This window comes from Vespula vulgaris, chromosome 11, assembly GCF_905475345.1.
Source record: "Vespula vulgaris chromosome 11, iyVesVulg1.1, whole genome shotgun sequence".
In the NCBI taxonomy this organism is placed as follows: Eukaryota; Metazoa; Arthropoda; class Insecta; order Hymenoptera; family Vespidae; genus Vespula; species Vespula vulgaris.
In genome coordinates, this window is record NC_066596.1 from 4,086,531 (window position 1) to 4,101,567 (window position 15,037).

A 15,037-nucleotide genomic window follows, 5' to 3' on the forward strand; every position below is an offset into this window, starting at 1 on the left:
CGTTTCTACCGGCGACGAGCTTTCTCGGTGTGACGATAACTTAAATTACAGGAGCGACGAAGTAGTTAAGAAAATTGCCAGCACTCGCCGGAATGTACGGAATCTCTTTTGCGGTAAAGCGAGTTAAACTCGCGCCTCTTTCCTTCCGTCGGGAGTATTTTTTTCTTTCTCTCTTTCTCTCTTTTTTCCCCTACTCACTTTGCTTCTTTTTGACCAACAGGTCAATCGAGACACGCTGAGAGAGAAAGAGAGAGAGAGAGAACTTCGGAGAAAGGCAAATGCGATGGCGACCAAGATAGGGTAAACGAGCGCTCGGTTTTCCGCAAATTAATTTTCTCGTGCAAAGAAACTTGATCTCGTTGAAAACTACATCTCTCTCTCTCTCTCTCTCTCTCTCTCTTTCCCTCCCTCCCCTTCACCCCTCCCTCTCTCTCTTTGTCTTTCTCACGCGTCGGCGCACTCGCAAAATTAGCCGTTTTCCAATTAACAGACGGAAATCTATCGCTACGAAGAAAATATCTTTCCTCGTTCGCAACTTTGACAATAACTCCTAGCTCTCTCTCTCTCTCTCTCTCTCTCCCTCTCTCTCTCAGCACGGTTGCTGTTACTACTTCGTCGAATCAGTAAAATCATAGGGACTGTTAACTACACGGCACGATATCTCGTTCGGTACACGGTTCTCGCGTTCCAATCTTTTTTGCGGTATCCTTCGTGTACTAATAATTTCCTAGAAGACTAGTCACAAAAAATACATGGCTTTAAACTATTTCGATTAAAATTCAACTATCTAGATATTTGACGAATTCCTAATCGCTTGTAACTCATTCTATGAGAAACAGAGATATTAATTATTCGTACGAAACAGTTTTCTAAACAATATAGAGAGAGAAAAAAGAAAGAAACAACCAAAGAAAAGATATCTTTCAAAGGACCAATGTCGTCAAGATGTCCTTGCTAAAGTACCTGGATAATAGTAAGGATGTCCAGCAGCGTGGGAGGGATGCAAGAGCGGATGTGGCGCCCGGAACTCCATCGTGCCACTTTTCTCACAGTCCACCTCCCTCTTTCAACGAGATCCTCCTCCCGAAGCTACAAGAAGAAGAAGAAGAAGAAAAAGAAGGTGCCACGAGGCTTGTTTTCCTTCGTGACCTCGAGGCGCATTTTTTTCACTCTTCTCGCGTAGTTCCTTTCTTCGATAGGTCGCGTAGTACTCTTTACGTCCACAACACACTTTTTCTTCTTACTCTCTCTCTCTCTCTCTCTCTCTCTCTCTCTCTTTCTCAGAAAGAAAACAAAATTTTCACGCTACTTCGAGATACAAAACTTTTGTTTTAGTTCGTTAAGTTGAACGTTCTTGAAGCTCAGAATGATCGTGTATTTCTCAGAAACATTCCCCCACTCCTTTGGTCTAGTTGTTTGGATGATTTACAATCTTCGATATCGAGAATAATACTACGTTATGTCTTTAACACATTTTCTAGGTCGTTTCGACCTTCGACGATCGAAAAAAAGAAAGGGAGGAAAGTGAGAAATAGAAATACAAGGGAATAATGGAAAGAAGGAAAATGGAAACGATATGGGGTAATCTCTCTCGTAAAGACCAAATAGGGAAAGTAGGTAAAGTCAGGTAGAGGAGAAACGACGAGGATGGTGGCGGATTGGTGAAGTATTGAGGGAGAGCCGATGCACTAATCACCACTTAATTGGCCGAGACCGACGCGGCAGGTCGCGGCATTACGGGCTAATTGACTGAACGCCTCGCCGGCTGCCGGCAACGAGAATATATATTTTCACGCGCGAGACTGCGTAACGCTGGTGCAAGGGTAAAACGTGCGGCTCACGCGAAAATCGAGTAGGAGTAAGAGGAGAAGTAAAAGGAGAAGGAGAAATAAGAGAAGGAGGAAAAGGAGGAGGAGAAAAAAGAGTCGAGTTGGCCGTCGGGTCCTCTCGACGACGACGCCTACGCTCGCGCTTGCGCTCGCTTTGCTCCGATACTCCTCGAAAAGTCTCGTGAATCCTCGAAAAAATCCATTCTCGACGAACGATCGTTGGTGTCACTTGTAGTTTATCGCCAGTCGCACTCGCGCACGCTTCCTTTATATCACGCGACCTCCCCCACTCTGTCTGTCCCTGTGTCTATCTCTATCTCTCTCTCTTCTACACGTAGGTACGCTCGTTCACGTTTCTTCAAATTTCTCGACGCACAGCGACGCGTCGTCGACTGCGGTTCGTACGCGACTGAACCGAGCCGAACGGAGTTCGACGTGCTTCGTACGTCTCCGTACGGCCCTTACCCCCACTACTAAGCTACCCCGAGTACGTTTACCGTGCTTCGACCGAGATCGGCTAACGCGCGAACGAGCGAGACAGAAAGCATACGACGAGGGGTAGAAGAAGGAAAAGTGGGGGGAGGAAGAGGAGAGTCTCTCTGACGCCGTGCTGCTGCTGATGCTGATGCTGATGCTGCTGCTGATGCTGATGCTGCTGCTGCTGATGTCTTTCCTTTTCCAACTTGCCTCGTGCTCTTGCCTTGACTGCGCCTTCGTTGGAAAAATCCGTCACACGTTGTTACGCGCGTTCTTTAGGAATCCATCCCCCTCCACCCTTCCACTCCAACTTCCCTCATATTCATCCTCTCATTGCTGATTCGTATGTCATCATGCGCGTACATAATACGAATCGCGATGTTCTATTGTCCCCTTTTGATTTACAATACATCACGCTTGGGAATTTGACTCTATTCGTTTGGCCTTTTGATATTGATTTTTAAAACGCATCTTTTATAAGCTACCTTCATAATTACGGAAAATAGCGTCGCAAAAGAAAAAGGAAAAGAAAAAAAGAAAAGACAATGCAGTAATGCCACTGGGTCAATTAATACGATCTAAGAACACATTAGTCGATGATCGAAATTTAAATGCGACTATTGTAAATATTATAATGTAAGAATTGTAAATGAAGAGGAATCGGCATTTATTTTTTTTTCTCAAGCTAAAACACGCAGAATTTTACTTCGATTTTACTTGATATCCGGCATATCGCGTTTCTCTCTCCCCTTTACATAACCATCCGTACTCTTGTAAGTGCGATATAGAATCAGGAGAGAGAGGAAGAGGCAAAAACGTGGGAGGAGGGTAAGAGGGAGGAAGGAAGGAAGGAAGGAAGGAAGGAAAGAAGGCGATGGTGCTGTCTCTGTCGCTCCTTCGAAGCCATCTGGCGTCAAAGCGGCACGCGCTGTGCCAGAGGCAGAAACGAAACTGGCGAGTCTTCTCCCTCCTATACTCATCCACCCCCCCAATTTCCTCTCTCAACCTCTGCTATCCCTACGAGCGTTAGTAGTCGAAATCCAAGCACTCCGTCGAACCCTGCTCGTGTCACAGTCATCATCGTTTAGTCCCTCCAACCCCCCCCCCTTTTTTCCAACCATAACCATAAAACTCAAACGAAAAAAACGGAAACGAGGAGGGCCAAGTCGAACGAACGTCTTCAATTTCCCTATCCTCTTATCTCACTGGTTCTTCTCTTGTATCACCTAATAGCGCGATAAAGCGAATAGATGTATTCGCGTATCATTCTTTGCCAATATTCTTAAGCTCGAAGTCAAATTACTCGTGCAAATTCTAACTTAGAGCGCACGTTCTTTCTCGGTAATGTGTGGTTTTCAAATGGACGAGAGACGGAGAGAAAGAACGGAGGAGAAGAAATCGAGTCGGGGAAAAGGACGTAAGAATATACACGAAAGATGTAACGCACGCTTAATACGACGCTGAATCACGATGAAAATTGCAGTAGCGGCATGATCGAGCCGCTCGTAAAACTGTTATGATTGACCGATTCACCAATGATTAGCGCTTTACGGAAATCACGGTGCAACGCTCGTAAAGTTCATTATATGGTGAAGGAAGCCATAGGAATCGACCACTTTACTCCGAAGCCAAAGTTCATTTTATATACCGAGTCGTTGGTTCGCGTTTTCACGTTAACCCGAGCGCCTCTTTCCAAACTTTTGCGAGCGTTAAGAAAAGATAAGAAGTTGAAGAAACGAAGACAAAAAAAAGACGAGTTAAGGCCATTATCGACAATTTTCTTATTATTGTTATTATTATGTAAGTCGTGTTACTCGAATATTACGACGAATGCCAGTCCGTTATCTTATCCTTATAATTTGACTTGGCCATTAAGTTTGCGCGGTGTAACGGTCGTCCACACATTTATTATACCAACGAAGGTTGTAATTTAGTCGTGGCGTTCGCTTCACGCAAATGAACGATTGTCTTCGAGGCCCTCGAAAAAGCGAGCGAGTGAGTGAATGAGAGAAAGAGAGAAAGAGAGAGATTATAACGCAGCAAAGTTCTTATCATAAGCTTACCAGTATCTAGTATTTACGCTTTGTGCAATATTTCACGTTTGGCGTGGCAATTAATCGAGCTCGATGCATCGTTAAAGAAAACGAAGATACCCAGGAGCTATCGTACCGAAACGCGCCGGCGGTCCAATAAACTGACATGGAGAATAAAGTTTATCGTTAAGCCGATAACCACTCGTCTTTTTCTTTTCTCTTTTTCTCTCTTCTTCGTTTACGTTCGAAGATTAAAGCAAATAGCGGCTTCGCGTACCATAAAAGAAAATTGCTTTTTCTTGAATCGAACCTTTCCCGATAAACGGTGCTCCGTTTCGATTCGACTGAACGAAACCAAAAGGATCGCCGATGTAACGCGAAAATGATCTTTGCGAAAAACTAGAGAAAATGGGAGGATGAGTCTCGTGACAAAATCCCGAACTTGAAAAGTCCATTTACCTGATGCAGATTCGTGTATATCGATCGGATAGCGATCGTCCTCCCTTTCTCTCTCTCATTTTCTTTCTGCTTTTCGGAGAAATAAAATACGAGCAATGAGACGAGAAATCGTACATATCGATGAACGCCAAGTAAATAGCGAATGTTTTAAATCGAGAATCTATTAAGAAACCGGTTCTATCAGTTCTATTTAAACTTGTCGGGTTTTGAAATGAAATTCAATATTCCTCTCTCGTGAACATAAGCGCTCCTAAAAAAAAAAAAAGAAAAAAAAAAAAAGAAAAAAATTAATAATAATAATAGTAACATCAACAACAACAATATATGCAAAACTTAATGCAGAACGGAGATCGCGTAAGATAAATAAAAATGCTTAACATAAAATCTAATCGTCTAATCCTCTCTCTTTATCTTTCTTTTTTTTCTCATTCGAGGTATAAAAAAAGAGTGCCGATAGAACGCTAATATCATTCGCCGCCTTACTATTTGCGCGATACGTGGCGCGCTTTTGTAAATCCTCAACGCGTGCTACGAGAGGGAGACTTTTGTGGTGTGAGGGGTTGCCGAGATACCAGAGAGTGAGAGTGAGAGTGAGAGAGATAGTAAGGGTGAGTAAGAGGGTGAACGGCGAACAGTTAGGTTCAGAGAGACCAACAGGAGGCGGCTGTCTGTCGGGCAAAATCAATGCGTGCCGGCGACAGAGAACTTCCCCTCGTTCTCCCACCTACCCTCACTCTCAGACACCCTCTTTTCCTCGCGACTCACCCCTGTCTCGTTTCGTTCTCTCCTCTACGAACCTGCATGGGCCAACGAACAAACGGTCGGTACGCGTTCGAGTCTTCTCACCCCCGCTAGTCCACCGATTTCTCTCTCGTGCCTTCGGGGGCTAATAAGCTGTATTATTTTTATCACGCTCGAGCGAGAGGGTAACTCCCGAGCACCTATCGGTAAGAACGATTCATGCCGGTGTGTATAAATACACGTATGCGTAATGTTGTACGTGTTTTTGAACCGGAGAATCTTCGATATAATTTTTATCGATCGTGTTCGATCGATCGATCGATCGATGGGTCTTCAAATTCTCAGAGGATTTAATTTTATCGAAATTTCTAAACGCGACCGTTCCACTCCGATGTAGCCGATTACAAAGAGAAAGAGAGGGAGAGAGAGGGACGATGATAATGAGACTTGATTTTAGTTGAACGTTCAAAGCGTACGATGTTAATGTATCGTTTATGGCTTTTACGGCTCAATAAATTTTCCATTTCGAGGGTCGAAATTTTCGATGCAAAGCCACCTCTCCCCGGGCTTTGCTCTATCTCATTCCTTCTCTTTTTAGTTCCCGGCCAATTGTCCTCGTTCTTCTATAACGCATCCACGTTATTTCCATTATTTTCACCGGTATACGGAATTACCAGGACTCGCGAGATGCGTTTAATTATAGGAAAAAATGTCGGGGACAGTGCGAGCGTGATAATGAAATTTCTACGTCGACGGGATCGAGAGTGGGGGAATAAATTTCAACGCGATTTTTCTCGCGACTCATCCAATCTCCATTAATAAAACTGAAAAATATCGATAAGCGTTCGATGTACTTCGTATTTTGTATTTCATTAATTCCCTTGAGGGCTCACACTTTGTCCTTCGTGACGTTCACGGTCGCGGATCATCCGTTTCCTGCTGGAACGAACAGGGAGAAACGGGAACGCCTAGCTCCAAGTTCGTGTCCCGAGTGAAACGATCCGTGGAGACGACCGCGAGGGATCCCTGTAAAAGCTACTACTCCGGAACGGCAGTCGGTGGTTAATTATTAACACGAAACCCAGCAACGGAGCTCACGACGAATACCTCTGTGTGTTTCGTGTTAAAGACACTGTACACCACTGCCTGGTTAGATGAACACCTTCCGTACACGAAATGCAAACATTACTGAGAGCAAAAAATTAGTAGGTATTTGTCATCGAAGGAGTCACATTCTTGCATTCATTTGCATTAATAAATTAAAATCAATGCGAACTTGAACTCCAAATAAAAAAGAAAAAATAAAAGAAATAAAAAAAGAAAAAGAAAAGGAAAAGAAAACATATATTATTTTTACCAATAGCTAAATTCGTTTTAAGAACAAATTTCAGTCTCCACAAAATCCATTAAAATAAGATTACTCAGTCACCGAATAAATGCTTCTTGAAAGTTAGCGTGTCTCAGGGACGATCGAGAGCCTGAAGGATAGGAGGACTCGAATCGAACGAAAATCTACGTCGAAATCGAGCCTTTTGGCAGTGTGCCTGGAAAGGAAGAGTAAACGCGAAGACGGTACAAGAGGCGACGTTATCAGAGAGGAAAGGGGGTGGGAGAGGGGGAGAGAGGGAGAGAGAGAGAGAGAAAGAAGAAAGAGAGAGAGAAAAGCAGAAGCAACCCCTTCCCTTGTGTCACCCCAATAGGAAGCTTCAAACGAGGGTAGAAGGAGCGAGCTAGGCACTCGATGACGTTGATATCGATTCCTAAGGGAGGAGTAAAGCGACGACTACTCTACTAGCTGCTGCTACTTTAACCTCTCTCTACTCAGAACATACAGAGCAAGAGAGAGAGAGAGAGAGAGAGAGAGAGAGAGAGAGAGAGAGAGAAGAGGAAGAGACAGAAACGATGTCCCACTCGTAGGGGTGCCACAAAAGGAGGGTCGGCCGACGAGAATCCGCGGAGTTGGCTCGCTAATTCGAATTTAGGCGTCGGCCGGGGTTGGCAAGTGGGCGCAATGCGGTGTCACGCTGCGGGTGCCTCCAACCCCCTTCATCTCTCGACACCCTCTTCTCTTCTCTTCTCTTCTCTACTCTTCTCTACTCTACTCTACTCTTCTCTACTCTTCTCTTCTCCTCTCAACCCTCGTCTCAACGTGTCCCGTACTTCCCTCCAAGAGCTTTCCTACCCACCCTCTCACGTCCTAAGCTGCCAGTATAGCGGTTCGATTCTCCCGCTTAAACCCTCTGCTAAGTCTCTTCGACACCTTCGACATCGCTTTCTACCTCTCTCAGAGTCGAACCGATTGACCCTGATCAACCTCCTGATCTCGATCCTTCGTTTTACTTCTGTCGCCTCTCCCACTCCCTTCTTCATCTATCTCTATACCTTTCTATTACGATTTTGTATGGACGATAGACTGTCAGGATTTATTATATCATCATGAAATATTTAATGAAAGAGATTAGATTATTTATTATAGAAGAAACATCTCATTGCATTCCCTTCTCTTACGAGATGAATGAGGAAGTAATTCGATCGAATACTGAAGGAAACCCGATGCTATATCTCCGCAAGAAATTGAACTAACTGTGCAAACTACTTGGAGATCTGGTTGAAAAATAAATAGAAAAAAAAAATGACAAAAATTAACAGATGGGAAAGATAAACATAGCTGGTTTGTAAATCGTTTGCTAGCAAGGAATAGATCGAGCGATATATATACACACACATATATATATATATTATATATTATATGTATATATATATATATCTCGATTATCTCCCTCTTTTCTTCGAAAGCGAGTCCAGTATATCTCCTGGCGCGTGTAATCCTGTTTCCATGAGCTTACGAAAGAGAGAGATAGTCGAACGCGACTTAAGCGTCCCAAGAGAGAATCATGGATAAGTCCCAGTGTAAGCGCCACGAATTTACGCAAGCCGAGAGTTCTCTTCGGTATATTAAAACGATGGAATATCACGGAGGGTGGTTTAATGGTACCACCTGGAATTCGTTATGAAACAAAACTAAAATCTCCTGTATTTTAGAATAATCAAGGAAAAAAAAATGGAAAAAAAAACATACATACACGCACGAAATAAAAAAAAAAGCAAATCAAAAAGAATGAATTTTTTCTTGATACGTGAACGCAAAAAATATGTGACTTTTAATCTCTGCTATCCTAAACGATTATAGTGATACATGAGAACGAAATAAAAATAGTCCTTCGTCATGGTGAATCTTTGCCAACCTATTTTGGATCTCCCTCGGAAATGACTTGACTATTAATAAACGTGCTTCAAAAGCAAATGTTGTTTTATGACTCGAAATGCCGGATTCGCACGATGCACACATGCACGCTAAAGTAAGAAACTTGCAACGGTACGTTGCAGGGCATTTCGCTCGCCGATAAGCCAAGAAAGAGGGAAGGAAATGAGAAAAAAAAATAAATAAATAAAAGAAAAAAAAAAGCAAGGAAACTCCAAACGTTACGGAATAACCACAACGGAACCAGACGCCAGTCACGATGGTTTGTTTTCTCAAGAAATGTGTGCGTATGTGTGTGTATGCACGAACTCGTCGGATAAAACTCTAGAGTTATCCTTGACGGCCTTGACGTGTTTCGGAGAAACATCCGTTCGTAATTCCTTCCTTTTTATCTTTATCACGCTCGATAAATAAAAAGTTGGACTGATTATGTACAAAAAAAATTTTGTTCAGCGTTCTTGGTAATTCTTCTTCCAAAAAAAAAAGAAAAAAGAAAAAAAGGAAAAAGGATTTACCTTCGTGTGGTAATAAATAACGTAATTTTTCAAGTTTACCATATCGTAAAATATCGTGAAAGTTTTTCGAGAGTAGGGAAAATCATACAAATAGCTGCAACTCGAAGCAAAGTGACTGAAAACAGGGAACCCTTGTGAAAGCTTAATGAGATCCCAACATCTTCCTCAATCCTAGAAAACTTTTACAGGCTAACCCTCGATAAAGGTATCTCCTGTCCGATCCATTTGGTCTAATGCTACGGAAATGTTAGACCACAATAGATGAATCACGTATTATCCCAATTTCCGCTAATACCGATTTTATCCATCGTTACAAAATAAATACCTTTAGCCTGAAGCAAATACGGAACGATGTATAATGCATTGAAAAATATACTTACTTCGTTTACATTAGCATAGGAAACATGTATTGGCTCATCTTACTCGCGACGCTATCGGCAAACCGATCGGCGAAGCGACCAACAAACAAACTCGAAGACCGATCATAACCTCGAGCGAAAAAGAATATTTTCTCGCTAAGTAAGAAACATGAGAATAAGGAGAAAAAGAGAAGGAGAAAAAGGAGAGAGCGAGAGAGAGAGAGAGAGAGAGAGAGAAATTGCGGGTATGAGTTAGAGGGTGAGGTAAGCAAAAGGAAAGATAAAAAAAAGAAGAAAATAGAGAGGAAAGAAGGTAAAAAGAGGTAGTGAATTCACTCGAACGCAAACCATCAGGCCCTCCTCCTGGATGGCTCTCGACCGTCAGTATCCTTTTGTCTGTCGGATTTTTAAGAGCTTCACTCACGTCTCATCCACTCACCCTCTGTCTCGTTCTCTACCTCTTACCCTCGGCCTCGTCCCTGTAGCTTTCTACGAGTACATATCCATACAGTTACACAGGTATATGTATACATATACATATGTACACTTACAACCCCCTTAAGCGCGGTACCGAGAGGAGAACGAGAATGAGGAGAGAGTGCCGGCCGTTGTTTCAGCATCGACCAAGCGGAAAGGATTCTCCCATTTTTCTACCATCTTCGTTTTCATCTTGATAAAAGATCCGACGACACATCGTCTCAGAAGCGAGTTAAGAAGCAAAACGAATGCTTTCTAAACGACGTTGACAGCATCATCGAATAGTACTCGATGAAACATAATGGTACGACACGACTTCTATATCAAAAAGTTCCCTTAAATTTATCGCTCGTACGAATAAAGATTTTTCCTTGAAAATAAGCTCGTTGACGTATCGCGACGAGAATATAGACGTCGAACAAATGGAAGGGCGAAAAATGGAGAATACGTGCATTTGTCGGTCGTAGATAACGTTAAAGTCTAGCTGAATAACATCGAAGAGTCCAAATAGGCTCTAACAATGTCAAGGGTTTAATTTTCGTGGCACGTTCGAACGGAGAGAAGCTCTTTCTGTTAAAATGTTATAGAAAGAATATAATTTTATTATCCTTGTGTATCTGTATCGTTCCTGGGTTAAACTTTCTTTTTTTCTTCACTCTTCATATCAGCTTAGATCGTCTAAGAAATAATATCGTTTGTGACTTACCTTGATCCTTATCCGGAGCCTTCGTAGGAATCTTTTTGTCCGGTGCCTTTGGTGAACAGTTTTTTCTTGCAGGTCTGACAGTCAAAGTTTGAGGAACCTATAGAAATGTCAAGGGAAATTATAAAAATTCGTACATTTTGAGAAGCTGTTGTGTCATTTGTCCAAAAAATGAAAAAAAAGAGAGAGATAAGAAAAAAAAAAATAAAAAAGAATAAAAAAAGAAAAAAAGAAAATAAAGACTCACCACCTTCTCAGATCTCTCCCCGGAGGGTAATCTAGCGATGGTCGCGTCAGGACTATCTTCAGGCGGAGGAGGTTGAACGATCCAATTATATTCTCTCTTTTCAACCGGTAAGCCCCATCTTTCGTATTCGAGACTTTGCGTGCGTAAAGTTTCGTAACAATCTAGACAGACCACCGCAAAGTCACCGTTCTCCAGTAGCAAGCTCTTTTCCGGTTGTTTATGATACCTTAGGAATGGGAAGTCCTTAACGGGCAATGCTCGAATACGTTTTCTGTAGGTCGTAATGCCGCAAACGTAGCAGCAATAATCATGAGTGTTGTACTGTCTATCCACGATTTGCTGAGATTCGTATCGGCGCCATTGCGCAAGTAGGGTGTGATAACAGAAAGTGCAAACTAACGCGGAACCATCTTCCCTGAGTTGCTCAGCGTTTGGTGGCGATTGGTGACGTAATAATTCTGGAAAGTATGGCGCGTTGCGGCCTTGAGGATGCCCATACAAAACTCTCGCAAGTGTTAGATCGCTATGTAAACCGCATAGGAAACAATAGATCGAGCTGCTCGATGTGCCAGGATTACTGCCGAATGTCCGATCCGAGCTCGTACTCGGTGGAGTGGCAATGGATCGGTTCACATCACCGTTTGGATGTGGACTAGGAATATCGTACCTGGAAAAAAAATATCAAGGTTCGAAAAGAGATTCAATAATCCGAGAAGAAAGAATGGAATGAAATTTGAACACACCTACGACGTTCCAAAGGAACGCGATCTGCATCCATACTTTCCCATTGAAGCGTTAAGTGAGTCACACAATGACCACAAGCTAATACTCTTCCATGACTATCCATGCAAGCGTTCTCGGAAGTACGTGCCATCCCTCTTAAACATGGGAAATGCATGGCGTGTGAATTCATTCCCTCTGGACTCGTAGACAACCTGTTGTTAATAAATGAAAAACCATTGTAATACAGATTACATAGATTTACAAGATAAATTATGCGGAATCTATGGAATATTACCATTCCATATGCGTATGAGGACACAATCTCTCACAAATATAGCACCTATAGTTTTGACCAAGTACGACGGTCCCATTTTCAGCGGGACCATTGCTAGGAGAATTTCGTTGGCCAAGAGTAGGAGCTTTAAGGTTCACAGTGCGTTGCTTATTTGTGACAATGGTCGACTTGTTCAAGTCGTACGGCTTAAACCGAATATCACTGCCAGCAGAATTGGCTGGAGATTTTGCAATTGCTGGACGTGGTAAAAGACCTTGAGAAAGAAAGAAAAAAAAAGAAAACAATACGGTTAGAAAAAAAGCGACGAACGGCACGTACATATCGCGATATACATGTATGTATACATAGACTTTGTTAGTTACGTAACGGTTACCTTGCAGTCGAAAATCCATACTTTGTCCGATAGGATGTATATCGTGGTTCTCCCCGCCAAATACTTGTTGCTTTTGCGGTATAGCCTTGTAACAAATAGAGCAAACTTGTACCATTCCCTGAGGACTAATAGGACTAGCTCCGGGTGGGGGTCTCAGAGTGCAGATAAAAGGAAAGTATGCTTCTTTTTCGGGATTAGAACAGCAGTACAGCAGTCTAATACTGGATGAGGGGTACTCAAGAGCGCAAGTATAGCAGATAAAAGTAGTCGTGTCCATCATGGGTGTTGGTCGCTTGCGAAGCGTATAATTTCGATCGCCGTGCGGTATGCCCTGCCGCATATATGTCTTCCATTGTACTAAAAGATGATTTTGACAAGCCGAACAGGCCTAAAAAGAGAGACAAAGAGAAAAAAGAAAGAGATGAACCGTATATTACGAATGACGTAAGTAGGTACGGTGTCAATATTTAAAATACGTTCAACGAGATACATACCTGTACTCGACCGGCACTGTCCATAGGTCGACTCCTACTTGGCCTCGGATGAAGCATCAATGACGGAAAGAACGGTGGAGGACTTTCGGAAGGTTTCGGTACATTTGGCAGTGGTTTTGCCGCGACATGACTCAGTGATCCTCTTTTGAATTCATCCCCACAAATGTAACACACTTCTGTTACAGAATTTTTGTCCGGCATTGACAAATCCAAAATATCAGTACCAATACTGGAGGAGGATCCACCGCTGTAGATGGCTGAACACGTTATGAACGATAATAAACATAACATTCCTGTTTTGTTTCGAGTGCCTTATATGCCTGAGGCGCTATCGTCACACTGCACGTGGCCTAGTTTGTGTTTATATTTTTTCAGACATTATCAATATATGCGTTGGAAAGAGATTCGTTAAGACTTTCTTACTTTTCTACGAATACAGTAGAGTTATGCGCGATTTATTTCGATTTCCGTTGTGATTGTGTAATAAGAAAATATTTATTTAAAATAGAATAAAAAAAAGAAAAAGAAAAAGAAAAGAAAGAAGGAGAGAAAGAAAGAAAGAAAGGAAAAAGAAAAAGAATTCCAAGTTAATTAATGCTTTCAAAGAAATAACTTAATCAATGCATGTATCGGCCGCATTCGCTATAAGAATCGTTCGCGAGAAATGATTTCCTCGGTCTTATCTGTAAAACTGTTAACCTTTACTTACAAAACGTTTACATTACTAAACGGAAGGACTAAGGCCAATGTAAATAACGAATACGCTTATTTGCTTCAACTACATTCTAAAACGAGATAACTGCTTCAGACGTGAAAAAAGGCATTTATTCGTATCAGATATCGGACGTCATGATCTCACGTCGAAGTTATTTCAGAAAGTATGGTCTAGTCGGCATAGAAATAATTTAGTCAGACACTCCCATTATTAGCAATCTAATCTAATTTTACCTGATATTACAGGTAGATGTTAAATTCGTAATACAAACACACACGAAGGTGTTAAGGAGTAGATTGTAATAAGCGCGATAAATTTTGGTCTTCTATCGCTTATCAATTTCTTTTACAAAATGTTGCAAAAATTATCAACGTTAGATGGTACTATTGCACTTTTATTATATACCTTGAGATTGAGGAGTTAAAGCAGCTGTAGGTGCAGGTGAACTCCTGGGCCCGTGTCTTAAATCCAGTGCAGCTTCAGACATTTTAACATCTTCAACAGGTTGTCTAGGGCTTTGCAACCTTTGATGAGGAGACTGCAGTCTCTGATGTGGGGATTCCATGGTGAGCCTCGCTTGTTCTAAATGCCTTGGTGTTTCTGCCATATTAGAATGAGGTCTTGGTAATTCGACAGAATTCGATGGAGGTCTTGTTTGCTCTACCCTTGGAGATGGTGAACTAGGTGGAAGCCGTGGAGAAACACCCACTGGCCGATTTTCTTGTTTCATCTGTGGTGCCTGATCATTGGTTAATCCTAAAACTTGAGCCGCATATTCACCCTGAAGAGCCATTTCAGCTCCAGTAAAGGGCCCACCATCGCATCTTTTTAACCAATAAATTCTTTGACTATGAGGCCTAGCATCTTGCTCATAACTTTCCCATTGTTGCAAGAGCAAAGCATAACAAAGATTGCACGCTTTGACAGCTCCACTTCTTGATCCTTCACCACAATATCCAGCTGGTGGTTCATGGGACTCGAGAAATGGAAAGTAAGGTTCATTTGAGGCAGCACCAGGACTTGGTTTCACTCTGAGCCAATATTGATCAGTATGGCCTACAGTACCACAAACAAAACATATCTTTGCCCCACCAGTATCGTCGGTGGGTACATTTGGTTGTGGAGTTGGGAGTGATTGCCCTTCGAGTCCCGGCTCAGTTTTAATAAAGACTTTGCTATCCATCATGTCAGGAAACCATTGGGTCTTCTCATGCCTCAAGCTCTTATACCCTTGTGTTTGGCACGCATACACGATCAAAAGTTGTAATTACAGGGAAGGTTTCTACTTCTTGCGTAAATCTGTAACATAAAAATCAGAAAGAGTATTAATATATG

At 42.2% G+C, this 15,037-nt stretch overlaps 1 protein-coding gene and 1 long non-coding RNA gene across 5 annotated transcripts in view; both read right to left on the reverse strand.

The window, feature by feature from the left end:
* LOC127067580 (uncharacterized) overlaps window positions 1–5,041 on the reverse strand; it is a 39,026-nt gene extending 33,985 nt beyond the window's left edge. For both annotated transcript variants that reach the window (XR_007782665.1, XR_007782666.1), the window contains exon 1: window positions 964–5,041. This is a non-coding gene — a long non-coding RNA (uncharacterized LOC127067580). The remainder of the gene's footprint in view (window positions 1–963) is intronic.
* Window positions 1–15,037, reverse strand: part of LOC127067570 (uncharacterized) — a 72,425-nt gene that overhangs the window by 55,300 nt on the left and 2,088 nt on the right. For 2 of the 3 annotated variants that reach the window (XM_051002648.1, XM_051002649.1), the window contains exons 2-8: window positions 14,108–15,001; window positions 12,988–13,244; window positions 12,494–12,881; window positions 12,121–12,373; window positions 11,846–12,037; window positions 11,103–11,769; window positions 10,859–10,955 (exon numbers count right to left, since the gene is read on the reverse strand). In XM_051002648.1, the coding sequence (XP_050858605.1) occupies window positions 10,859–10,955; window positions 11,103–11,769; window positions 11,846–12,037; window positions 12,121–12,373; window positions 12,494–12,881; window positions 12,988–13,244; window positions 14,108–14,888 (2,635 nt within the window). In that variant the 5' untranslated portion in view covers window positions 14,889–15,001. The remainder of the gene's footprint in view (window positions 1–10,858; window positions 10,956–11,102; window positions 11,770–11,845; window positions 12,038–12,120; window positions 12,374–12,493; window positions 12,882–12,987; window positions 13,245–14,107; window positions 15,002–15,037) is intronic. The other variant, XM_051002651.1, reaches the window with a different exon arrangement.